The 27,325-nt window shown below is 46.9% G+C and overlaps 2 protein-coding genes and 1 pseudogene across 8 annotated transcripts in view; all 3 read right to left on the reverse strand.

The window, feature by feature from the left end:
* Window positions 1-655, reverse strand: part of EHBP1 (EH domain binding protein 1) — a 337,428-nt gene extending 336,773 nt beyond the window's left edge. For 4 of the 7 annotated variants that reach the window (XM_083175799.1, XM_083175796.1, XM_083175797.1 and 1 more), the window contains exon 1: window positions 348-655. The gene's annotated coding sequence lies outside the window, so the exon portion shown is untranslated. The remainder of the gene's footprint in view (window positions 1-347) is intronic. The other 3 variants (XM_083175800.1, XM_083175798.1, XM_083175795.1) reach the window with 1 other exon arrangement.
* A 6,929-nt stretch (window positions 656-7,584) lies between these two features.
* On the reverse strand, window positions 7,585-9,045 carry LOC146062403 (uncharacterized). The gene has a single exon (XM_083174544.1). It carries the CDS (start codon window positions 9,043-9,045, stop codon window positions 7,585-7,587), a length of 1,461 nt encoding a protein of 486 aa, XP_083030670.1.
* Window positions 9,046-9,635: 590 nt separating this feature from the next.
* Window positions 9,636-9,742, reverse strand: LOC146066043 (U2 spliceosomal RNA; annotated as a pseudogene).
* Window positions 9,743-27,325: the final 17,583 nt, after the last annotated feature.

Here is a 27,325-nt window from a genome sequence, read left to right on the forward strand (position 1 = left end):
TACAGGACACACACGTTATACTATGATGGGGGGGGGGGGGGTATGACACCCACACATACATGTGCACTGTGGATCATCTCTCATAGCCATGATAGCATGTTCACTAGCCTAGCCTTGCCCATAGAGCAGGGAACCAGCAGTGGGGATGGTGGTGGGCATCTCAGGGTGCACATATACACAACTGCCAGTACTATAAGACCTATCCATATTACAGGAGTCCCCTCCTCCTGTCACTACAAGCTGTCACCCCCTCCCTCCCCTCCCAGCTCAGTTTTAACCCATGCCTTTCCAGGCACCACTATGCATAGGCGGAGTACACAGTAATACTGCACTATAATTCAGCTTACCTCCTGCTCCTGGCCACCAAGGGCATTTAATCCCTCAGCCCTGGACGTCAGCGTGGATCATCCATGCTAGCATGTCCAGGATTACAGGCTCCTCTCCAGTCCAGAGATATTTAGTATGCAGACAGAAAGGTGCAGCTCCCAGCCCCCTTTTCCCCGGCCCTGGACTCAAGCACAGCTAGCTGCTAGACTCGGTGCACACAAACCCTCCCAGCAGTAGCAGCAGCCAGCCAGAGCCCGCTCCACTGCCGTTTCCCACATTGGGCACCCAGCAGCATGGATACTGCGCGACGATTGGGGAGCTTTACTATCACTCAGCACATGAACCAACCGCCGCTCAGATGGGAATGTGGGCGGGGCTACCGGTGCTTTAAATGGTTCTGCTTGTAAATGCCCAACAGGCAGCGCAGCGCCCGCCTATTCCGTGGGAGCCGGGTATTGGCCGAGCAGCGAGGCAACAAGAGCTTGTTTATGGTATGGAGGGTTCTGATTGGCTGTCCTACTTGTCATTTATGCCTCTCAGCCGCTGTGTGCTGCTTAACTGAGATTCAGTGCGTTTACATTAGATCACAGTCTCTCTACTCCACCACCTGGTGCTGTGAGCGCGTAGATGCATGTACTCAGGTGTTGCTCCCTAACCACGTATCCTATGCAAGCAGCTCTGAAGTGCAAAGCCTTCAGTACAGAGAAGGGAATGCTGGGATCTGAGGTTCCACAACAACTGTGGAGCGACAGGTTACATAGAACAGGAAAATTACTTTTCAAGTTCTTAACATAGCACCCCCTTGGATTAACACCTCCACCTTTTGTTGTTATTTGCTACCTTGAGATTGTAGTTTCAGTTTTTTTAAGTAAGTCCACTCAAAGCTAAAGGCCCCCATACACTACAGCGATATGTCTGACCCTGAAGTCTAATGGAAATTCCCTTGAACTTCCCCTGGACCTTCCCAGGAGTGATTCCATCTGATTTGCTACTTTTGGTTTTCATCTTTTGCATAAGATATATCTCATGCGATTGATCAAGCAGAGATAAATCACATAATAAATATCGGTACTTATGAGTTATCTGGGCGCCCGATTTTTTGATTGTATGCCTTAAGTTAAGGCATACAATCAGATGCGATGCGATATTGCATCGCATCGCATGCGACCATCGGATGCGATGACCCGATTTTTCCATAGGAATCAATGTTAAAATTGACGGAGTCCATTTTAATATGGAATTCAATGGGAAAAAGGGGTCCTCTTCATACCCCTACTATCCAAGTGGGCATGGAGTTGGATATAAACCTGTGGCGAGCGTAGCGAGCCACCGAGCCCGAAGCGTGGCGAGCGAACGGTATTCTATGTCCCCTCGCGGGGCTCGCTACGCTCGCCACGCTTCGGGCTCGGTGGCTCGCTACGCTCGCCACAGGTTTATATCCAACTCCATGCCCACTTGGATAGTAGGGGTATGAAAAGGACCCCTTTTTCCCATTGAATTCCATGTTAAAATGGACTCAGTCCATTTTAACATTGATTCCTATGGAAAAATCGGGTCATCGCATCGCATCCGATGGTCTCATGCGATGCGATGTGCCCGATCCGACCCGATTTAGAAATCGGGGGCCCGGATAACTCATAAGTACCTAAATATCTTATGGTTTGCAATTCTTGTACCATAAAATATATCTGATATGTACATGTGGTAGGGAATATAGATTGTAAGCTCCACTGGGGCAGGCATTTTTTTTTTTTTTTTATTGAGCTACAAAAGAAAAACTGGTACTTGTTTCCTATCTGGGCGCCCATCGCGGGCATCGCGTGTACATCGCATGCCATTATAATGACATGCGATGCGACCGACGCGATTACCGCGATTTTACATAGGGAACAATGTTAAATGTCCCAATTGACCCGATTTCACATAGGGAACAATGTTAAATGTCCCAATTGACCCGATTTCACATAGGGAACAATGTTAAATGCCCCCCCCCCCCCAATTGTTAACGCCACTCCACGATCAACGTCAACCCGAAGCGTGGCGAGCGCAGCGAGCCCGCAAGGGGCGGCGGTATGCGTCCTCCGACCTTTTCATACCCCTACTATCTACTAGGGCGTGGAGTGAGAATAGAATAGTGTGGCGAGCGCAGCGAGCCACCGAGCCCGAAGCGTGGCGAGGGGACGCGGATACCTTCACAGGTATCCACATCCCCTTGCGGGCTTCACAGGTGTCCGCGTCCCCTCGCGGGGCTCGCTGCGCTCGCCACGCTTCGGGCTCGGTGGCTCGCTGCGCTCGCCACACTATTCTATTCTCACTCCACGCCCTAGTGGATAGTAGGGGTATGAAAAGGTCGGAGGACGCGTACCGCCGCCCCTTGCGGGCTCGCTGCGCTCGCCACGCTTCGGGTTGACGTTGATCGTGGAGTGGCGTTAACAATTGGGGTGGGGGGGCATTTAACATAGTTCCCTATGTGAAATCGGGTCAATTGGGACATTTAACATTGTTCCCTATGTGAAATCGGGTCAATTGGGACATTTAACATTGTTCCCTATGTAAAATCGCGGTAATCGCGTCGGTCGCATCGCATGCGTTTTTTTGTCAGCACGCGACGCGACCGACGCAATTTTTTTGCTTGCGATGCCCACGATCAAAATCGTGGGCGCCCAGATAGGAAACAAGTACCGAAAAACTTGCTAGACTAAAAAACTGTGAGGAAAAAAACATTTATACCCGGAAATTCATAATCATTACATGAGTGGTTTATTTATGAAATTGAAGGGCGCTAATAATTCTGGTGTTTACTCATACTTGCCTACTTTTGAAAACTAGTTTCAGGGATATTATAGATGGTAGTAGAATTTTGCACAGTGGCTCATTGAGGGGGGTGTCATGCTCCACCCAAAGGGCGTGTCTAGTTCCATATATGGAGAGATTGTGAAAGTGGCACCTAGAATCGTGGGTGTGCACTGCTACATCTGAGTGGAATCTTTTAAAATTACTTATATCCAAATGTAGATGATCCCAAAGCAGTTAGTAAGAGCTACTATACTTGGTAAAGTGCTGGGAAATGGCGCTGATGATTCAATGTAAATGTATCTATCTCTCATTCCTTTCTCCCCAAAAATGCAACCGTGTAATGTGGGCTAGGTAAAATGAGGGAGATTGCTACACTAATGAGGGAGAGAGGGAGATTGCTGCAATTTTAGGGAGTCTCCTGAGGGTAGGAAACTATGGGCCTTATTCTAGTTCACTCTTTCTGACAAAATCCTTCTTAGATGGACAAAACCATGTGCACTGCAGATGTAAAATGTGCAGAGAGAATTAGATTTGGGTGAGTTATTTTGTTTCTGTGCAGGGTGCTTTATTTTTACACTATTTTTACACTGCTTTAGATCTCACTTTGACGTAAAACCCCACTCAGATCTAATTCTCTCTTCACAAGTAACATCTTTTTGATTGAAAAAGCAGGTCTTTATTGTACATAAAGAATGCAAAAAACAGACGATAACAAATATCACACATATACCGTGTCGCAGCACAGCCAAAACACAGTACACATGCAAACAGTATAGTACATATTATAAAATACAGCACAAGATAAACTCACACTATAGACTATACTATGCACTATGCATTCTAACGGTAACATTTACACTACAGTATACAAGACTATGGGTGTGGAGGGTAGGGGGTGAGGGAGGAGGAATCACATGCCCGAAGCTTTATTGACCAGACAGACACGTATAAGGGGAGGGCAATAAATAGAAATACATCAACAAAACAACAGACATTGTGAAGTGAGGGGGAAGGGGCCACGGTCCCAAAGTCTTATAAAACAGTCCAAACAAGGGGAAAGGACCAGAAGAAAAGGGGTTTAGTCCTCTTCTTCCTCAGGGCTATCCCGAATGGAATAGTCTCTGAGCAGGCTGTGAACCAGCCTGCGGCAGTCCTGAACGGACATTCTCTCCCTCCGCAATATGAGACGATTTCTGGCAAACCACAAAGCGTCCTTAACACAGTTTATAAGGCGCCAGGCTTCCTGGGTCGCCCCATATGTGTGGGTGCCTGGGAATAGTCCATACAATACCGAAAGGTATGAAAGACAGTTCCTGGGCACGGAGTCCTTGAATTCAGTCTCTAGGGCATCCAACAACAACTGTGCGTAGGTGCAGTCCCAGAAGATGTGCATGGAGGTTTCTTCATGCACAAAGCACCAGGGACAATGTCTATACCTACACAAGTTTCGGGAGTGCATGAATGACCGGTGAGGCAAACCCCCCTGAATGGCCATCCATGACATGTCTTTGTGTCTATTTGTGAGCCTTTTGGAGGCCACATACTCCCAGACAAACTTGGCAGTTGCTGAAGGGAGCCCTGAAATCGGTTCCATGACGTCTTTGGCTCTGATGAGCTTGTGGACATTTTTAGGTTTCAATCCCTCCAGTTGGTGCTCCCTCACAAACTTGGACACATCCAGGTAGAACCATGGAGTAGTCCAGTTGTAAGGGATGGAGCTGTCCCACTTGTCCCATTTAAGGGTCCTCCACATAGGTAGGAGGAAGAAGCGGGACATGGAGTTCCCCGCAGAGCCAGCACAATTGTCAATCAAAGTTCTGCGGATACAGTTACATGCAAAGAAGGCTCTCAGCATAGTTGGAATGTCTGGAATGCCTTTGCCACCTTTGAGGGGATCTTTGTACATAACAATCCGCTTGACTCTGTCCATTTTGGAGCCCCAGATGAAGTGGAAAACAGCCCGTGTGATGGCCTTGCAGATCGCCGCCAGAGGTGGCCAGGCCTGGGCGGTGTACTGAAGAACAGGAAGAATCTCATTCCACAGCACAAGTGTTTTCCCTTCGATGGTAAGGTCTCTGAGACTCCACAATCCAAGTTTTTGTCGCATTGTCGCAAGTCTTTCATCCCAGCACTTCAGGGCCGCTCCATCTCCTCCGAACCAGACACCAAGGATCTTGATGAGGTCTGGCTTTACCGTGAATGGAAATGGAGTGGAGGACGACAGGTGCCACTTTCCGAAGAGCATAGCCTCTGACTTCCCAAGGTTGACCCTTGCTCCTGAAGCACGGCCAAAGTCTTCGCAGGTTTGGACGAGGGCCGTCACCGATCTCTGGTCTGCGCAGAACACAGTGACGTCGTCCATGTACAGCGAACACTTGGCCTCTGGGTGGTCTGGACCCGGTGCGGTGATCCCTCTGATCTCTTGATTTTGCCTGATGGATACAGCGAAGAGCTCTATAACACAAACAAAAAGAAGAGGTGAAAGAGGGCAGCCTTGTCTGACCCCAGACAGAACTGAGAAGGGGTCAGTCTTCCAGCCGTTCACCAACACCGAGCTGTAAATGTCAAGGTACATCAGGTTAACATACGAACAGAATAGCTCACCAAGACCAAATTTACGCAGTACCTTGCCCATCAGCTCATGGGAGACACGGTCAAAGGCCTTTTCCTGATCAAGACTGATCAGGGCTGTGCACACATTACGGTCTTTCACGTAATGGACCGTGTCTCTGAGGAGGGCAAGGCTGTCTGCGATTCTGCGGCCAGGAATGGCGCAGGTTTGGTCTGGATGAACGATCTGCCCAATGACAGCCTTCAGCCGGTTGGCCAGTACCTTGGCGAGGATTTTGTAGTCCACGTTCAGAAGAGAGATGGGACGCCAATTTTTCAGGTCGCATCTCTCCCCCTTACGCTTGTACAAGATCGTGATCATTCCTTCCCTCAGCGAAGGAGGCATTTTGCCCTCCACCACCATCTCCTCGTACAGCTCGAGCAGGTCCGGGCCAATGAGATCCCACAGCGCAACATAGAGCTCTGCTGGGAGACCATCACTGCTCGGAGTCCTGCCCTGCCTAAAGGATTTAGCGGCAGAGAGCACCTCCTCCAACGCCAGGGGAGCGTCCATGGCTGATTTACCTGCAGGATCAATAGTGTTAGTGATACCTGACAGGAACTTATCCGCCTCGTCGGTGTCTGTCGTCTTAGGGGAGTAGAGGTCGCTGTAGTAGTCGCGAACGACCTTCATCACGCCCTCCTTCCCCTGTCTGGGGATGCCATTCTCATCACGCAGCTCTGTCAGGGGCGTATGGCCAGAGTGGAGTTTCCTGAAAAAGAAAGAAGTACACTTCTCACCCTTCTCCAGATTCTCCACCTTGGAACGGAAGACGATACGTCTGGACTCCTCCTCAAAGTGCCTTTTCAGGCTCTTTTTGGTCTCGTCCAGGTCGTCCTTCACGTCCCAGCCGCACCGCTGGAGGTCCACCAGGGACTGGAGCTCACGCTGCAGTTTTCTGAGGTTCCTCTTACGGTCGCATGCCTGGATACGCCCTTTAGCCTGAAAGAAACTGCGGATGTTAGATTTGGCATATTCCCACCAATCAGACATACAGTCAAAATAACATTTGTCATTCTTCCATGTGATGTAGGCATCCTTAAGCTCAGCCAGTACTTCCTCCCTTTCCAGTAAGGCACAGTTCAACTTCCAGGAGCCTGGACCAGATGGAAAACCATGGCCCAGAACCCCTTGGAAGAGAATGGCCCTGTGGTCAGAGAAGAAGCAGGGAACCATAGAATGCCTAACCTGCTGCACTGCCCGGGAGGTGAACACAAAGTCAATGCGGGAACGCACAGAGCCATCGGGGCGGCTCCACGTGAAATTCACGGAGCCGGCCCCCATGGAGCCCACAGCGTCCCGCAGTGATGCTTCGGCCACCATTTCCCTGAGCAGGTTGGACGTGATGTCCAGCTTCGCAGAGTTGCAGGTGCTTCGACCATCCCCTTCAATCGGGCAGTTGAAGTCCCCGGCCATCACTACAGCCCTGGTGGTGGCGAGCTGGGTCCGCAGGGTCTGGAATAATTCCAAACGCTCATTCTTAAAGGGTGAAGCATACACGCAGATTAGCCTGATAGGCTCACCTGCCCAGGACCCATCTACGACGAGTAATCTCCCGCAGACAAACTCCTGAACAGAATCTAACGTGAAGAGGCTGCCCCTAATAAGAATGGCTACCCCTGCAGACTTACACTCACCTCCACCGGACCAGTAGGACGGACCATGGGACCACTGCCGGGCCAGGTGCCTGTAGGACCTGGAGAAAGGGAGAGAGCATTCCTGCAACATATACACATCACATTTCTGAATGTCAAGAAAGGAAAAAATAGTTTGACGTCTGTTCTTGTCCTTAATGCTCCTTACATTAATGGTAAAAAGATTAAAAGCTACCATTTGTTAAGAGAAAAAGGTTACTGTGGCGATACGTATACTTTACCACTCCCATCGGGAGGTGCTTCCTCTGGGTCGGCCACCGGATCTCCCTGCTGGGGTGTCTCGATGTTGTTGAGCAGTTGGTCGATGTTGTTGAGGCTGTTGAGCTCCGGCACCCCACTCTCCTCGAAGACCTCTGCATATGCCTCCATCTCCTCCTCGAGGGTGAGGGAGTCCTGGTCTGGCTCGACCGATTCGACTGCCGCTTTCTTGGAAGATTCTGGGTCAGCAGCTGGGCTGTCTAACTCCTTCCTCTTCCTTCTCGGCTGTACATTTCCTGCATGGGCAAGTGGTGGAAACTCTTCCTCGGAGAGGAGAGGGACAGGGGGGGGGCGAGAGGGGGTGGTGGGAACAAGGGTGGGTTGGATCACAGGTCGGGAGGGTGAGGGAGGGGGGGTGGTGCGAGCAGCCGGGATGGGAGTAGCTGTCACAGAGGGAGGGAGGGGAGGAGGGTTAGGAATGGTGGGGGAAGGTTTCTTACCACCTTGCTTTTGCGGAACCTTCTTCCTCTGCACCGGTGTGGGTGGCACCTTGGGAGGGACAATCACACCCGATGCTGCTGCGGCGTAGGATCTTGCTCTACTTGGACAGTCCTTGTAGACATGATCCACTGAGCCGCACAGGTTGCAGGTCTTCTTCGTGGGGCAGTCCTTTGTCTCATGGCCGGCCAGTCGACAAATCTTGCAAGCCAGGACCTTGCATTCCTTCCCAAAGTGGTCCTTTCCATCACACTTACGACAAGTGCGTGGCTGGTCCACGTAGTGGATAAGTCCTGCAGTTCCCCCCAGGGAGAAGCACGGTCTGAGGTGCTTGACTCCATCTGGGCACGAAGTGTCCTTGTGCAGCCTGACAATCACCGACCACTTTCCAGTCCAGAGTCCATTCTCGTAAAGGATCCTTGTGGGGTCCTTTATGACGGTGCAGGATCTGCTGAGAAAAGTGACGATGTCCTTGATGTTTGTGTGTGGGCTTCGCATTGAAACCGTCACCCGCCTCTCCTCTCTTTGGATAGGGCAGTTGCCCACAAAGCGAGAGAGAGGGGACTCAGGCTTCGCCGCTTTCACCGCTTCCCAATACCTCTTGCAGATTGCGATGGAGGCAAAGGTGGCGTAGAAGATGCCTCTGAAGAAGCTCTGGACGCTGAGCATTTCAGGTGCAGAGAATCCTTGCTCCAGGACCATCTTCTTGCCGAAGTACTCCACCGTCATGTCCGGCACCTGGCCATCTACCTCCTTTAGCTTCATCACCACGGTCTGCCTCATCCAGGGCTCCAGGGCTGGGATGCTTTTGGAGTGGTCCTGGGCGGGCACCGTTGGTGGGGTCACAGAAGGGGCAGTGGAGCTAGGGCCGGCCAATCTGGTCGGACATTCGGCCGGTGACTTACCCTTCTTCCCGGGCTTCCTCCCAGCGAGGGGGGCCGAAGTGGAGGCGGTGGCCATCCTTCTGGCTTCTCGGGGCAGCTGAAGTCGAGGCAAAGGGTCTTCTCCGGCGACGAGAGGAGGAGATGAAGGGGACGCTTCAGAGGGCAGAGCAACACAAGTCTAACCCTCCAAGGAGGCTAGAGAGCGATGCACGGCTTCAGAGGGCAGAGCAAAGCAAGTCTAACCCTCCACGGAGGCTGGGGAGCGTTGCAGAGCTTCGGAGGGCAGAGCAGAAAGTCTGACCCTCGGCGGCGGCTCCGGAGCGGTGGAGGCTTCAGAGGGCAGAGCAGAAAAGTCTGACCCTCCTAGGCAGCTCGGGAGTGCTGCAAGGCTTCGAGAGGGCAGAGCAAACAAGTCTGCCTCTCCCAGGTGGCTAGGGTGCGTTGATCTCCTCTTCAGGCGAAATCCTCTTCTCCTCGCAGTCGGGGGCGGAGCTTCTTCCTCGGCGACGAGAGGAGGAGGGGTCGGCAGTCGCTTCGGAGGGCAGCAGAGCAAGTCTGAGCCTCAGTCTTCTCCGGCTTCTCCCTCTTCTGGCGATGTTTTCTCCTCCTCGCAGTCTCGACGTCTTCGCTCAATTCGCTCTTCTCGGCCTGGCAGCGGTAGCCCTGAGAAGGACCGTTGTCGGTCCAAGAAACAAGGAGCAGAGCTGCCTCTCAGATTAAACTGATAAGAACAGATACTACACTTGATCTTAGCCAAAAGGCCGAGAAGCGATCTTCACAAGTAACATCTGCCCCACCTGCAGTGCACATGGTTTTGTCCTTCTAAGAAGGATTTTGTCAGAGAGTGAACTAGAATAAGGCCCTATGTGTTTACTGTATACACTCAGTGATGTTTGGCACACATAAACCAAATACTGTGTTTGTGTGTTTCTGTGTTACTTCAATACTACTGTTGTCAGAAAAATGTAATAAAAGTTCCGTAGATCTACATCTCTTGCCGCATCATGATTTATTAACAATTTTCCATTTGCTCCTCGTGCTGAAGTGTCGCATTACTTTCTATTTAACCCGCCTGCTTTTCAAACACTCTAGTTACTATAACACAGTATTAATGAGCCAGCAATCTGAGCAAGTGCCTTTTGACAGTAGCCATGAACACTTCCCTTAAACTGAAAAATGAATTTCTTTGTTTACACTGTCTCATTTTACAATCATATTTTGCTATAAGACATTTTTAATAAAGAATTTTGCATGAAATCCCACAAAAAGCAGCCGCTGCCCACTGTAACCTAAGGGCTACGTAACATCATTTATTTTTTCTGGTAACGTCTGCTTGTACATACAGTCAGATAGCCCAGATAGTGGGGTTTTTCTGGGCAAAAGCAAATAATTGTATGACCCCTTAGTCAGGGATATTTTTCAGTAGGCTCCAGCAGGAACTGAGGCCCTTATTCTAGTTCACTCTTTCTGACAAAATAATTCTTAGATGGACAATACCATGTGCACTGCAGGTGAGGCAGGTGTTACTTGTGCAGAGATAATTAGATTTGGGTGGGGTTTTACACCTGCCTCACCTGCAGCGCACATGGTTTTGTCCATCTAAGAAATATTTTGTCAGAGTGAACTAGAATAATGGCCTCAGTTCCTGCTGGAGCCTGCTGAAAAATAGCCCTGACTATAGTTGGTACTGTAAGCTAGAGCAGGCTTTCCTAACCTCAGTACTCAAGGCACACTGACAATCCAGGGTTTAGTGATATTTATGCTTGGCCGCAGATGACATGAGCAGAGGGAGGGGGGTACTTTTTACCCGGGCACGGTTCTCCCCATTGCAGGGAGCTGGGCAGTGGGGAGAGAGATGATATGCAGCCGCTCGCCACAGCACAGCATCTCTCCCTAGCTCAGCACACACTGCTTAGTGCTGGGTGCTGCAGGGGTAGCTGGTCCTTTCTGTCACTTGTTTATTTTTTCGGCGCCCCTGGACATGAGTGTCTATTAAGCATTGGAGAAAGTAGATGGAGATAAAGTACCAACCAACCCTCTCCTGTCATTTTTCAAACACAGCCTATAATATGGCAGTTAGGAGCTGATTGGCTGGTGCTTTTTCACATTCTACTTTATCCATACCTCCTAACTTTTAAATTTGCCCATTCGAGACCTGCTGAAAAGGGGACGGGGCCTGGTATGGATGGGATGGGGCCTAGCAGCGGTAATCACTGGCAACCACAACTGTCACCTCTGACCATGGGACACAAAGGTGGGACATCGGGATGGTGTCCAATTAGCAGGACTGTCCCACTGTAATTGGGACAGTTGAGAGGTATACTTTATCTCTCTCAAAGGCTTCGTAAATAGACCCTTCTACCTCAGTTAATTTTATTTAACCATCTCTGCTACCTAAAGCCTGGATATCACTAAAACCTATACTGTGACTTGAGGACCGAGGCTGGGAATACCTGTACTCAGGGTCGGACTGGCTCACAGGGGTAAACAGTAGACCCCCTGTGCCTGGGGGCCCCATCTTCCTTTACGGATCAGGTGCCAGACCATGCACTTGAATTATACATATATGGGACATGGTCCTTAGGTCGACACAATTAAGGTTGACATGCATTGGGTCGACAACTGAATGCCGACAGGCCTTAGGTCAACATAGACAAATGCCCAAGGTCAACAGGGTCATAAGGTCAGCACATGCATTAGGTTGACATTGGGAAGGTCTACATGGGTTTTTCAACTTTTTTTTTTTTGAGCCGACATTTGCCGACAGGCGGTATTTTATGCCCTACCATCCACTAGGGTCTGGAGAGAGAATAGAATAGTGTGCCGAGTGTAGCGATGCCCCATATCGGAAGCACTGCAAGCACAGCGAGGGGAGGGGAGGCGAAGGGAAGCGGTGTGCCGATGGTGTCCATGTCAACATTCAGGGGGTTATTCTAGTTCACTCTTTCTGACAAATTTCTTCTTAGATGGACAAAACCATGTGCACTGCAGGTGGGGCAGATGTTAGTTGTGCAGAGAGAATTAGATTTGGGTGGGGTTTGACTTCAAAGTGAGATCTATATTGCAGTGTAAAAATAAAGCAGTCAGTATTTACCCTGCACAGAAACAAAATAACTCACCTAAATCTAATTCTCTCTGCACATTTTACATCTGCCCCCCTGCAGTGCACATGGTTTTGTCAGAGTGAACTAGAATAAGGCCCTCAATCCCAACAAAATGTGGAAAATCCATGTCGACCTTTTGACTGTTGACCTACGGCCAGTCGACCTTCAGTGGTCGACACAATGTATGCCGACCTTCGTTTGGTCAACCTAATGAACCATACCCACATATATTATCTAACACTACACAGGAGTATGGTGTATTTTTCTACAGTGCCTTACTGGTATTAAAGGTACTCAATGGTAAGCCAAACCTTTGCAGTGGTTGGCCACACCCACCTCTGGAGACTGACCCAGCAATAATGGGGGAAATTTACCAAAATGGATTCGTAAAAAATAGGTGTATTCGTAGGCAGAAATACACCTATTTTTTACACATTTGTATTTTCGGGATTTACAATCCCGAAAATATAACAATTCGTATTCCTAAAGATGGAACATTCGTATTTGTATTTACAAATACGAATGTCTACACCATCGATAGGATACGACAGGAATCACCATTCAAAAGAATGGTGGTTCCTGATGTACTAAGCAGCCGTATTGATAATACGGCTGCTAATTGGTGTAAAACAGCCACGCAAATACGACAGGAACATTCACCTTGATTGTCCTGTCGTATTTGGCTTTAGCCTGCACGGATCAGTCAGATCCGTGCAGGCTGCAGTGTAAAAAAATAGAAAAAATAAATAAAATAAAAAAACCAGCAGGCTGAAAGAGCCGGGCCGGTAATTAAAAATCAGGGAAACCGACAAATAGGGGTACCCCGATTTTTAACAACCAGCCCCAGGCTCCAGGTCCGGGCCTGGTTCCCAAAATACGGGGGACAAAATGACTAGGGGTCCCCCGTATTTTAAACCAGCCAGCAGGGTAATGCCACAGGCGGGGGGAGACTTTTTATACAAGTCCCCCCGGCCAAAGCATTAACCCTACCGACCAGTCAGCCTGGCCAGGGGCCCTGGGGGAGTGTGGACCCCCCCCCAATAAAGCCTGGTGCTGTCCCCGGTGGCCCTGTGCGGTGGCCACCGGGCTGATCTTGGTGTAAAATATAGAACAATGAACTATTGTTTTAAACTGTGGAACTATGAGTCCCAGCAAGCCTCCCCTGCAAGCTGGGACTTGGAGAACCACAAGTCCCAGCCTGCGGGGCATTAAAGGGCCCGCTGGGTCTTGTAGTTCCACAGTACTTGTAGTGGCCACCGGGGACAGCACCAGGCTTCAGCCTGGTCAGGTAAGTCCTGGAGGGGGGGGGACCCCTTTATTGGGGGGGTCCCCACTCCCCCAGGGCCCCTGGCCAGGCTGACTGGTCAGAGGGTGAATGCTTTGGCCGGAGGGACTTGTATAAAAAGTCTCCCCCCATCTGTGGCGTTACCCTGCTGGCTGGTTTGGCCTGGGGCTGGTTCTTAAAATACGGGGGACCCCTAGTCATTTTGTCCCCCGTATTTTGGGAACCAGCCTCGGACCTGGAGCCTGGGGCTGGTTGTTAAAAATCGGGGAACCCCTATTGGTCGGGTTCCCTGATTTTTAATTACTGGCCCGGCTCTTTCAGCCTGGTGCTGGTTATGGCTGTGGGGGGGGACCCCACGCCGTTATTTTGTTTTTTGTACACCTTGCAGCCTGCACGGATCTGACTGATCCGTGCAGACTGCCTGAAAAATTTGTATTAGCGGCCGTCTATATGGCCAGCTAATACGAATGAATACGACATCGGAGGGTTACAAAGCAGTCATATATGACTGCTTTGTAATTTCCCCTCCGGAACACGACTTTGCATACGACTAAAACAGTCGTATGCAGTCGTAGGGAAAATACTACAACAAGAAAGAATGGGTGGGTCTGTCAATGCGCCAGGCAGCCCACTGGTGGGTACACTCAACAGTGGTAACCCCTATTCCACTTAAACACAAAATGCAAAAACAATGGATGTGAGTGTTCCCTCCACAGGCGCCAATAACAATGTGAACGGGAGAAAGAGGAAATACACCCCTTAGCAGTGAATAGCGGTCCTCTTCTCCCAATACTGGACAAAGCTAATGGTATTTAACCACAATACCGTACGTCCCTCCTGGTAGGTGGCGTCTCCTCTTCTCCCAAATTAGAACACAATAGCGATGCTACTCAAATTTTCCGTGGAGGATGCCGGAGGGCCAGATGGCTTGTTCCCAAGGGGTTCACTCCAGAGAATACCCCAAAATGAGGGAACAGATATAGTGCAACTCCGCTTTCAACCGTCCCTACGGTCTTTCTCAAGGAGAGTGCACTCTCCTTGAGAAAGACCGTAGGGACGGTCGAAAGCGCGCTTGGAGTTCCCAGCTACCATTGGAGGGGACGTTTTGAGAGGACTTTGGACTTTTTACCCACCTGCCTGTCTGTGGAGGCCAATTCCGGGTTGACCTCCTCTTAAAAGTGCAGATTGAGAGCTGTTTTCATCCAGTTCTCCACCAACTGTGGTAATTGGCCATTGTTTTATCATTTGTCCTCCTTTTTAACGTTTATTATTGTGTGTTTTAAAAAATAAAAGTGGAGTTGCACTATATCTGTTCCCTCATTTTTGGGTATTCTCTGGAGTGAACCCCTTGGGAACAAGCCATCTGGCCCTCCGGCATCCTCCACGGAAAATTTGAGTAGCATCGCTATTGTGTTCTTAATTGTTAGAAGAGGAGACGCCACCTACCAGGATTGACGTACGGTATTGTGGTTAAATACCATTAGCTTTGTCCAGTATTGGGAGAAGAGGACCGCTATTCACTGCTAAGGGGTGTATTTCCTCTTTCTCCCGTTCACATTGTTATTGGCGCCTGTGGAGGGAACACTCACATCCATTGTTTTTGTAGGGAAAATACTAATACGAAAAACTAGGTTTTTCATATTAGTAAATTTCCCCCAATATGTCTATCAGTATAGATGCCTAGCTAGAATTGTCTTGCTGACTGTAGATTACAGTTTGCAAGGGGTCATTTGAAACGAAGAAGTCCCTTAATGTCCTCGTCTTTATTATTCTGTCAATTATGACAGTTCTACGTCATTGTGCATTAAATGTTTATGTAAGTCTATGTTCAAAGCTATACTAAACAGAATCCTACTATTTCCGGGACAGTAATGGCGTCTGCTTAATGCTATAGTCTTATGTAAGTAATTAGCATCTGTTTGAAGTCAGCATTGTGTAATGCGCACTAGTGCACTGATGGATAAATAGCGCGACTCTGGGAACAACTACAGCTTAACTGCTTCACAAAGAGGAGCTTGTTGATGAATCAATTTAACATTATTTATGACGTCCAGAACTATTTTGAGTGAAACAGAAATGTCTCCGTTTCACTTAACATGATTTTTATATTAGTGGAGTGGCAAACGTATGTGGTAGAGATTTGACGATGAAGGAAATGCCTTGTGACCATTACTTTTTATTGCTTTAAGATCAACCTTTATCCAATTTTACTTTATAAATGGCAACATTTTTTTTCCCAGGGATTTACAGAGAACATTGAAATCCATGACCTGGATTGTTTTTTTCCTAAGCCCGGCATAGCCAAACTATGGCCCTCCAGCATAAACTATAAGTCCCATCATGCCTTGCCACAGTTTTGCTATTAGGGAATGCTAAAACTATGGGAAGGTATGCTGGGATACATAGTTTCACAACAACTAGTGTGGCCATGCTTGTCCTAAAGCCATCCCAGTTACACCTATACATCATGGCTGCCTACCTGACCCTCTCCTTCAGAGAGAAAATGCTATGCTCCTGAGCTTCCCTGGTAATGTATGATTGCCATCACCTGTGGGGAGCTAGGTAATAGATAACAAAGTTGTTTCACCACAGGTGATGGCAAACATACATTACCAGGGAAGGCCAAGAACAGAGCATTTTCTCCCTGAAGGAGAGAGTCAGGTAGGCAGCCGTGCTATACATTATTTAGTCCACAATAGCATACAGTCCAGTCCAGTTTTTTGCAGTCCCGCCCCCCCGCCCGCGGCTGTCAGTGTCCCGCGGCAAGGGGGGGCAGTTGGGAGTCCCCCCAGCCTGAAGGAATAGATGCTGTTAAAGGGGTGTGGCCCAGCAGTGACACCATTTGCATATGTCACAGCCCTCATTTGCATAAGCCACACCCCTTTCGGCGCAGAGGGTCCCGCTTCCTATCTACAAGAAGTTGGGAGGTATGCAATAGTACCTGTTTGGTGCAGACTTTTTAACATTCTTATGGGTTTTAAGTATATATATATATGTGTGTGTGTGTGGTAATTATAATTAGTAGGATTTCTGTCCAGCACGTTAGTACTATGAACACATGTGAAGATGCATCTTTTACAGCCAAACCGGTTTTAAAATGAATGCACTCCTGTTTTACAGCCATTTAATCTCCATGCATATTTTGCACCCCTTTCCATGTTTTGGCTGCCACATTCTATAAATCATAGGATTATATTAATATACTGCACAAATGGTGTTTCAGGAGGCTGAGTTAAAAAAAAACAAAAAAAAAAACAAGTCGGCTTTACACAATAAATTTTTAACACTTAACTGGTTTTGACCAAAACGTCAGGTGAAATGTAAGGAGCACATTGTACTCCTGGCAGCACAGACAATGTAATTGTTAGCATTACCTCACAGCAATGTGGTCATGGGTTCAATTCCCACCATGGCCCTAACTGTGTGGAGTTTATATATTCTCCCTGTGCTTGCATGGGTTTCCTCCCACAATCCAAAAATAAACTGCCAGGTTAATTGGCTTAGGTACATGTTTTAGGCACAGGGACTGATGTAAATGGCCATATTCTTTGTAAAGCATTACGGAATATGTGTGCGCTAAGTAATTAAATGGTAATAAATAATACAAATGTTTCTATAACATCTATAGTGTATTTTCTTTAACACTATTTTGTAACACATCTGGCGTACAATATGCGTAATTCTTTTCCCATTCCCAGAAATTCTTTTGCACAAAAATTTCCTTGACTCATTTTCTTGCAGTTTCACTTCTCCAAGCAGCGATCCTCTGAGTGGCTTGTGCTTCGTGTTACTAATGAGATTTCCACACCGCAATACTGAGAGATTGGCATAAGAATGTGTGCCTGAAGCTGTGGAGCAACGTGATGGTGCTACCAGATAAGGAAACTCTACAGAATACTCAGAATGCAAACTACTGTCTGTGCCCGTAAAGAATACAAAGAAAGAGGATAAACCAATGTATTTATTATTACAGATCATGTCATTAATACCGCTTTTACACTGCTAAAAAGTTTTTTAAACGGTATTTAAAACGGGTCTGAGCCTTCACATTGCAGTAGAATACCGTTTTAAATACCGTTTAAGTACTATTCACATCAGTCAACCCGTTTAATCCCCTGAACACGTTTCAAGGCAGACTATCACAGGTCTGTAATCTGTTGTTTTTACTAATTACTATTTCAGAGCCATTCTCACTGCATAAACGGCTCTGAAACATGTAGGACTCTGCTTTTTAAACGTTTTGAAATACCGGTTATCTTTAACCGGTAAATCAACTCTGACGCTTTCCCACTGCAGCCTTAAACATTTTAAATGGGGAAAAAACGGCAATATACCGTTTAACAAGTGCGGTGTGAAAGGGGTATAAAAAACTTGATGGTGAAGATTGCAGTCTAAAATATCTAAATATTTGTATTCAAGATTTGATTTTTTTTTCAAGTAAAACATTTCACAAATGTGGTCACAGAACTACTGTATTCTAACACCTCAAAGTAAATGTAGTGGGGGGGGGGGGTTTCCCTTTCAGTTATTTATTATTTCGAAAATAAAGTCATTACAAACTTTTCAATATGTAGAACCATATGTTTAAACCTTTCTAGAAGTTAAAAGGTTTTGGTAAACATTCATACCCTCCAACATGGCCCATTCCATTAGGTACAAAATGCTCTGTTCCTGGACTTCCCTGCCAGTGGCAGTTACAGATGTGAGCCTGCAGCACAGTCCAATATTCAAAAAGGGGAGCCACATCTAATGCCACTCCAAACATCACTGTCCTGGACACACTGGCAGTTGATGTGACCCCCCTCTTTGAATTCTGGACTGTGCTAGAGTCCAACCTCTGTAACTGCCACTGGCAGGGAAGTCCAGGAACAGAGCATTTTGTACCTAATGGAATGGGTCATGTTGGAGGGTATGAACATTATATAGTTATTGTCACTGCTAGCTATTTCCGACGTTAAAAATATATTTTTCATATTTCCTCAGAGCAGAGTTGTAAAACTATTCTAGAAAATCCACATCTTAAATTGGCTATACAGTACACTAGTATAATTTGGGCCTCTTTCACCCAATTTTGATGGATCGGACCTAGAAATCAGGTGTAAAGTGTCAAATTGTATATGTTTTATAATCGATTCCAATCCGTTGCATGGTCCTGTGCGCATCCAATTGGAGATCGCAAGTGCTGCCACAAGGATTTGTTGGATCCCTCAGCACTTGCTGGGATTGCATAGGGGTGAGCCAACAATAGCATTGGCAATTTGGGAGTGCTTTCCCAGCATTCATATAGCAGCCAGTGAGCGGTGATAGGCTGAGGTAGTCAGCTGGAGCACAGGTCCCAGAGGATTGGCTGTGGAGACTCATGTGATGTTACCAGACATGATTCTGGAGGGAAAACTGGTTTGTAACAGAAAAAGTGGGGCACACATAGGGAAAATTGTGAGTAATGGGCAATTTAGAAGTTACATATATTTAATTGGCAGCTAGATCGCTAATGGGAGAGACCTGTCCAGTTAATGCCCCATAAAAGCTAGTATAGAGGAATCCAAGAATCACCAGCATAAAAATAGCTTGAGAACATAAGGTTTCACAATCGGTAACATGAATACAAATTCCAATGCTTTACTGATTCTGCACAGTCAAAACCTCAAAAGAAACACTTGATATGGGCAACACCATAGCTTGTAGCTAATACGCTTTGTCTCCTTATAATAAGTGACTTGTTGGAATGGAATAAAGAAAGAATCGTGGAAAAACTTTATTTTTTAAACAAGGTCCCGGAATTAATCATCTAGGTGCTCAGTTCTGTCTCAGAAATCATTAACCTTCATTTGCATTTCACTTGTAGTGACAGATAGGGAATTCATTGTTTCCATTTTCAAGTCCTAAAGAAGGGGCAGAATAATTGAGGCTGTAGTTGGCCCCTCACCATAGAAGTCAGTCTCCTCATCATCCGAAGCCTGCTGTGAAATTAGGCAGCTCGGTCCCTCAGGCAACCTCCGAGCGTCAGTGCTGGTGGAAACTTCATAATGGTCCACTTCTCCTCAGCGTATGTAGCCAGAATGGGTTCCTGGAAAGAGACTATCCCTCTTGGCAGTATCAGATTCTTTAAATTCATTATTTTTTTTTTACTCATGAAAATGTAATTACCTGTAAGGATAAATCTTAAGCCAATTTCCACTGGCTAGGATCAAAGAGATATTTTTATTATATATAATAAAGCTAAATATCTGAACATGTGATTTTGGGTTCTCATTAAGGGGCAGATTTCTGAAACTTTTTTTTTTTTTACTAAAATAATGTGAAAAAGGGTGAAGGGAAAAGGATTTCAACACTATTTTCACATAACTTTAATATCACTTGAATCAGGGGTGCTTTAAGGGAGGAGGCCTCCTTTGTTCGGGCCCCCTCTTTTCCCCCGCCAACAGTCCTGCACAGTGCAGCTCAATAGAGTCTGAGTGCTAGAGGGCCCAGACTCTAAAAAAAATGGCGCTGCAGCCATCTTTCTGGTGATTTCGCCAACCCTGCTGCCTTCCCCCTGGGATTCCAGAGGGGTACACACTGCACCCAATATAAATAAGCCACTGATATGAATGTATTAAAAGGCTTTTGGAGTAGTTTTTGTGAAAAACAGATCCAAACCCTTTAATTATAACTTTTTTAATAACCAGATCGCATTTCCCATACTTAATGGGAATATGAGTATCAGCTGCCTACACTTTCTATTGTTGCGTCACAGTCTATCAGCACAATCATACATACAGATTATACTGAAATGATTAATTAGCTCACCACTACAAAGCCCTACTATACCTGAGTGGCTATCATTTTTTTATTTTTCCTATTGACATTACAATGTGGCTGCTCACCTGTCTCACCTGTTCAGCTAAATGAAGTGCTATTATATCACCACTAATTATGTTTAGCACTCCTACACTTATCTTTCTCTGAGCATAGCTAATCCATTGAACTCCTGCTCATTGTACGAGATTGAAAAGCATTACAATTACTCCTATTTACATTATGATTATCCCATATTAGCTGAGACGGATTGGCTCTGACAGGTGAGCTCCACTTAGTTGTGTTAATACTTTGCCATTTAATTCACCTTAAGATGTTTAAGTTATCTACTACATTCTCTTTATTTGTATTATTCTCTTTTTAGGAATATTTGTGTGGTAACAGCTGCACTTTCTCATAGATGCTTATTTAGTTTGATTAAAAAAGTCAAAATCACATCTACAGTATTTGCTGTTTCTTTTAGGTTTAACTTATCCTCCCCCGATCTCCGGGACGTACACCCGACAGGCCATCATTGCCTTCCTTACATGATGAGGGGCCTGTTCTGGCCCTTACAGGTTTTATTTAGTAACCTAGTTATAGATTCTATTACAAGGCTTTCCAACAGTAGTTAAACAATGTTTATTGACAAACGCGTATATATTGCGGAAATCACGGCATCATTTTTTTATTTTTGCAATGAAATATTTAACATGATCGTATAGGTTTGGTTATGGGCTCCCAGCGATTAGCATGCTGATGGTCTCAAGATCGACACTGGCATCCCGCCGCTAAGAATCCTGACACCGGGTGGGTTAATATGATAACCCTCTCCCCTTCCTTACCCTCTCTTCTTGTAGCCTAACCTCCTCCCCCTCAGCCTAGACCTCACCCTGGTGCCTAATCCTAGCCCTCACCCTGGTGCCTAATCCTAACTCTCTCCCTGGTGCCTAATCCTAGCCCTCACCCTGGTGCCTAATCCTAGCCCTCTCCCTGGTGCCTAATCCTAACCGTAACCCTGTTGCCTAATCCTAACCATCACCTGGTGCCTAATCCTAACTGTAATCCTGGTGCCTAATCCTAACCATCACCTGGTGCCTAATCCTAACTGTAACCCTGGTGCCTAATCCCAACTCTCATCCTGGTGCCTAATCCTAACCATCACCTGGTGCCTAATCCTAACTGTAACCCTGGTGCCTAATCCCAACTCTCATCCTGGTGCCTAATCCTAACAGTCACCCTGGTGCCTAATCCTAACCATCACCCTGGTGCCTAATCCTAACAGTCCCACTGTAGCCTAGAACTCTAGGTGCCCATACACTGCCTGCGATGTCTCGCAGCAGTGTACGGACACCCAATACCTTGCGAGCTGCCGGCACATTCCCGGCGGCAGGCACGCATGTGATCCGTTGTGATGGATCGCATGCGTCCCTGCTTCGCGCCCTCTTCACCATCTGGAGGAATAAGTGGTTGGACGGCCTGCCAGTCCGACCACCTGGTTGGGTCCAATGCGCACGGGACCGCGCATCGGACCCGACGGCATGTCAGGGAGATTGGTTGCAATCGGCCGAAATCAGACCAAATCGCCTCGATGTATGGAGGCCTTAACCGTTCCACTGCAGCCTAGCATTAACAGTCCCACCACAGCCTAGCTCTAACTGTCCCACTGCAGCCTAGCACTTAACCATCTCACTGCAGCCTAGCTCGAACCGTCCCACTACAGCCTAGCTCTAACCGTCTCACTGCAGCCTAGCACTAACTGTCCCACTGCAGCCTAGCACTTAACCATCCCACTGCAGCCTAGCTCGAACTGTCCCACTACAGCTTAGCTCTCCTGTCTCGCTGCAGCCTAGCACTAGCCCTTCCCACTACAGCCTAGCACTAACTGTCCCACTGCAGCCTAGCACTTAACCATCCCACTGCAGCCTAGCTCTAACCGTCTCACTGCAGCCTAGCACTAGCCCTTCCCACTACAGCCTAGCACTAGCCCTTCCCACTACAGCCTAGCACTAACTGTCCCACTGCAGCCTAGCACTAGCCCTTCCCAGTATACTTACGTTTGAGATGTTGACTGCTGGGATTCCCAGCATCAGGATTTTTATTTACGGGTATCAGGATTCCGTCACTGGCTTTAATATGATAGTTGGTCTTATCTAGACACATCTCAACTCAAGCAAAAGGTCAACATGCCAATGGTTAACACATGAAAAGCTCAAAATGAATTTTTCATGTTTTTTTGGGTGTCAATGTCAACACCTCAGCATGTGGACCCCAATTAGTGTACCGCGTGTGATCGCATGGCTCACTTGCCATGCTTCGGGCCAGTTGGTTTGTTCCGCTGCTACACTTGGCACACTTTTCCATTCCCAATCAGTGTCCACTTGGATGGTAAAGTATGAAAAAAAAACCTGTTACAAAGCCACGTCGACTTTTTTTTGCATTGCTCATTGTCATGTCGAATCATTTCCTTGTGATGACCAATGTCAACTTTGTGCATGTTCACCTTTTGGTGCAGTGTGGCAGGGAGATATTGGGCGTGACCAATTGTGAAGATAGGCTGGCCGAGAAGGGGAAGGGTGGATTAACGATTGCATCATCATGGCTCTGCCCCCCATTTGCCAATGCCTAAAACAATTGCTTCATCAGGACTGCCTCAGACCACCCACTTATACTCTGTTGTGGGTGGCCGAGGGGTGTGGGTGTGTGTGGCTTAGGGGGTGTGGGTGGAGCTTCCAGGGACAGTAGGTCACTTGCCCATGCTTTCCAGAGGACCCAGAGGGCTACACAATTTTTTTGGAGACCACCCAGCCATTCAAGGAGGCTAGGCATGTATTATCTGTGTGTGTAAATGTGCATGTTGATGTGTGTGTGTGTATAGTGTGAGTTCAAGGGCGTAACTACCGTAGGTGCAGGGGGTGCAGCTGCTATGGGGCCCAAAGATTTGGGGGCCCATCGTCCCTCTGTAAGTTAGATGTGCTATCTAGAAGTATCAATATTGGCTGGTAAATAGGCGCCCTTACAAACTTTTGCTATGGGGCCTATGGACATCTAATTACGCCCCTGGATGTGAATCTATATACTGTATAGATGTGTGTGTGTGCGTGACATGAGCCTTTTCAGGGTGGTGCGGCTCCACCCTACATCTCTGCGTACATTACTCCATTATTTCTAAACATTTCTGGTGTTATCTACACTCCTGCTTACATTATGTTATAGGAATAAGTCTTCTGCCCAAACAGGCAGTACATACAATTAGGGAGTTTTCCAAAATCCAGACATTTTCTTTCCTAGATTCTCCCCTGCTAAACTAATTACAAATCCACTCCTGTCTCCTGGCCAGAGAACATGTCTGCTGCTACTCTGATCCCACGTGCAGTGATACTTCATAAGTGTTCACGTCCAATAAATACATTGCAAGCTTCAGCTCTCTCTAGTAAAACACATAATGGTGCGCATAGCCGGGATTGTTAAAGGTATTCACTTTGTTGTTGAAGCTTTACGAAAAAGTCCCACCATGCATTCATAACAACCAGAGAACTGCATTTAGAACACTATACAAAGGGAATAATTATTTCCATCTGTCAGTGCTAAATTAGACTTGTCTCACAGTGCTAATAAAAAATTCTGTTTAGTATTTTTTTTTTTTTGATCTGCCAAGTAACCATTTAAACACATCACTGGTCCATATGGATAGATTTCTTCACTCCATTACTGAGGTCTTTATTGTGTCAGCCCTGAAATGTCATTACTAACAAAAAGCTGCATTTAGAGTTTATACTCCGTTCTGAATGCTGGAGCAATGATTCACTTGGAAAGTGCCTGTATTTTTTTTATACACAGAGTATATGAGGTTACGCTTTAGGTTTAAAGACCAAATACTTCTAAAAGACTACCATGAGAAAATGGCTGACTATTGATATCTTCAGTTGACGTAACTAAAGGCCTATACACACCGGGCGATTTTGAGCTGAAAGCCACTCAAAACAGCACTTTTGAGCGGCTTTCAACTCAAAGCCGCCCAGTGTGTTAAGCCCGGCAATGAGCGGTGTACGGTGATGCGCGCTCCCACATCATTGCCGCGAAAGCCGCTCATCTGCTGGTATTTAGGCCTGCTTGCAGATTTCTATAATAAATAAGTCATCCGTCTTCCATTCTGTGTGCGCCATACTTGCCTACCCTCCCGGAATGGATGGGAGGCTCCCATAAAATCGGTTCCCCCTCCCAGGTTTCTCCCAGGGAGAAGAAAAAAAAAGTAGGCAAGTATTGACTGTGGTTTAGGTGGTATACTCGGGATTGGGTGCTCTCCTCACGGGCTCAAATAATTAATACTTGCAGTAAATAAATAATATATGATATTCTGCTTTATGGAGTACTATCAAAAAGAAAATGTGAGAAATAATACTCCCCTTCTGGTAGATCTTTGATTCTTTTCTTCTTCAAAGGTGGTCTCTTTTAGTCTCTCCATTGTAAACATGTAAAATGAAACACAAAATGCAAAGGGACCAATGTGTAAACCAATTTCAAAATAACTTGAGGAAAAAATATCTCCTATTTGGTTTTTCAAGGTTGGTCTATTATGGGCGTACCCCAACTCACTCGTAATTTCTAGTTTATACACTTATCAAGTTATCTTTAAGGATGAGTAGCATACCCGTACTCACGATGGGGTCGGCAGTTGTAAAATCCAGGGTGCAGGCAGTGTCAATCTTAGGGTCAACACCCAGGTTTTCAAGGGTCCGAACCTGGAACCTGTGCGGACTTCTAATCTCACACTTACCCACTCCTCTGGAGAATATAACACTAGTACAAGGACTAGTACTAGTGTACTAGTGTTATATTCTCCAGAGGAGTGGGTAAGTGTGAGATGCGTCCCTGCTCCTCGCCCGGGTCGCCGTCGGAAGGGAGGTCCCAGGTAGGGTGGTCGGACGTACAAAAAAATGAGAATAAGACTGCGCTGAACCTGCAGTATGTCTAAGGGTTGCTGCAGAAATTCCTACGGTGTACTACAATAACGCCCTAACACAAAATCAGAACATACTGCTTAATAACAATAAAGAGAAAATATAGCCAATCTGTGGGGAAGCAAAATGGTGTGTTTATTATTAACACAAAGACACAATATTCAAAAGCAATTGATGATGTACATTCAAAAAGTATAAAAAGGCTAAAGAGAAAGTGCCGCCTAGTACCAGTATACACTAACCAGACATATAAACATAAAACATAAAAGTCCTCTGGGGGCCCAATTTAGCACTTGTAATCCATGCAAGTAATATAATAGGTAGTCCAGAATGACATCCGTCTACAAATACAAATACTGTATGTATGACCTGCTGTTAGGGTCTTGGAGAAAAGAAAGGGTTTACCTTATGTCCAGACACCCACTTCCCAAACAATCGATAATGTCTGCCGGCAGACTCTACTCCGACTGTAATGCCTTGAAGACAGTCTGGAGACCGATTCCTCTGTGTGTCCCTTCTACGTGTTTCACCGGTTGGCCAGGCTTCGTCAGGAAGAAATTGCAGAGTATTGTGAGGTGTCCGGAGGGTGACCTTTTATCCCCACGTGATATCATCTGTTTCCTGTTTTGTTGCATCCCTGGTCCCCGCCCGGCTTGCCGTTGGGAGGGAGGTCCCAGGTAGGGTGGTCGGACGGCCAGCAGGTGCAACCGACTTGGCAGCTTTAGGCATTTGCCTGGGGTCCCCCACCAATGGAGGGCGGCACTTGGGAGCAGGTCAGTGTCGGATGCCCCCTTGGAAACAGGCGAGCGGCACAAGCACCCCCCCCCCCCTCACCTTAAAGCGACTCAGGCACGAAAAGGCAACTCTCCCCCCCCCCCCCGCTGTGGAGCGGGTGAGTGGCAGGGTGCCCCATCCCCGCCTGGAGCGCTGTGATCCCTTGCATTGGCCCTGCCACTGAGTATCATAACAAAAAGTACTGGTCCTGCTATGAAGGACTTTCTAATCATTCTATCAATGTGCTAATTTGTTACAACTTGCTGGAGTGGAAGGTATTGTGGGAGGGTCTGGGGACCATCTAGCACTTTGGAAATGCTGGGTATTTCCCTAGGCAATTAGGCATCTTTTTGTATGTGTGCATCCTCTGAGCAGTGGCATAATAAATGTATTATCTGGGATAAAGCTATTATGTGTGCAAATTGCAGCATTTCCCATGAGGGGGTGGGACTTAATGACATGATTGGTCTGTCCCCACCCCCATCACCACCCAACTACTTCTCCTCTGCCGGCTTCTTGTTGATAAGTATGGATAAAGCCTAACTGTAACCTTCCCCACTAGTGCCCAACCCTAATTCCTGTACCCCACCACCTAAACCTAACCCTCATACCCTGCCGCTAGTCCCTCCTGCAGCCCAACCATAAGTACTCCCAAAGTGCCTAAACCTACTGCCCCCTTCCCCAGCCTAACCCTAATCTGCCCCACATGCTTATTTTCAGCATCCAGGCAGTTGGGTTTCTAGCATCCTCAATAAGTAATGTACAGTATATGTATTCTTTTAAGGTGGTGGCTGTCATTGGGTATTGGGACAAGGTACACGGTACAAGGCACCTAGGTGTTTCGCAGAAGACACTTTCTTAAACTCTTCTTCCATGACAATGGAATTGGGTTTGCCATTTACTGTGCAGTTGAACAGTTGACTAATCAGGGGCGGCAAGAGGGTGATGCCTACGATAGGTTGACAAGCAAAATGTTGACAGTCAATAGGCCGATCACAAATGGTCAACCGGCAAAAAGTCGACATGTGAAAAAGAGTCGACATACAAAGTGTTGTCATGGAAAAGGTAGACATGGAACAGTTATTCATAATCTTTTTTTGAAAAGTTGATGTGTTCATATTTTACCATTGGGCATAGAGGGAGAATAAAAGAGTGTGCAAAGTGCATTGAGCCATGCGAGGGGACCTGGTACACTTATACTGTGTCCATGTTGACCTATGTCGACATAGACACCCCCTCAAAAAACAAAACATGTCAACCTTTTTCCCATACAGACATTTGCCACATCGACCCTTTTTCCATGTCGACCTTTTGTCTATGACTACCATTTTTATGTCAACCTTTTTCATGTGTCAACTTTTTCCATGTCAACCATTTGTGGTTGACCTTTTGCTTGTCGACTCTATGACCCATCCCCATAAGAGGTTTGGTAGGTTCAAAGTCCATGGTCCGAGT

The sequence above is a fragment of the Crinia signifera genome, chromosome 3 (assembly GCF_055691185.1).
Source record: "Crinia signifera chromosome 3, ASM5569118v1, whole genome shotgun sequence".
In the NCBI taxonomy this organism is placed as follows: Eukaryota; Metazoa; Chordata; class Amphibia; order Anura; family Myobatrachidae; genus Crinia; species Crinia signifera.

Coding starts and splice junctions, on each gene's coding strand:
- LOC146062403 (XM_083174544.1), bottom strand. CDS start 9,045: ATGGCCACCGCCTCCACTTCGGCCCCCCTCGCTGGGAGGAAGCCCGGG.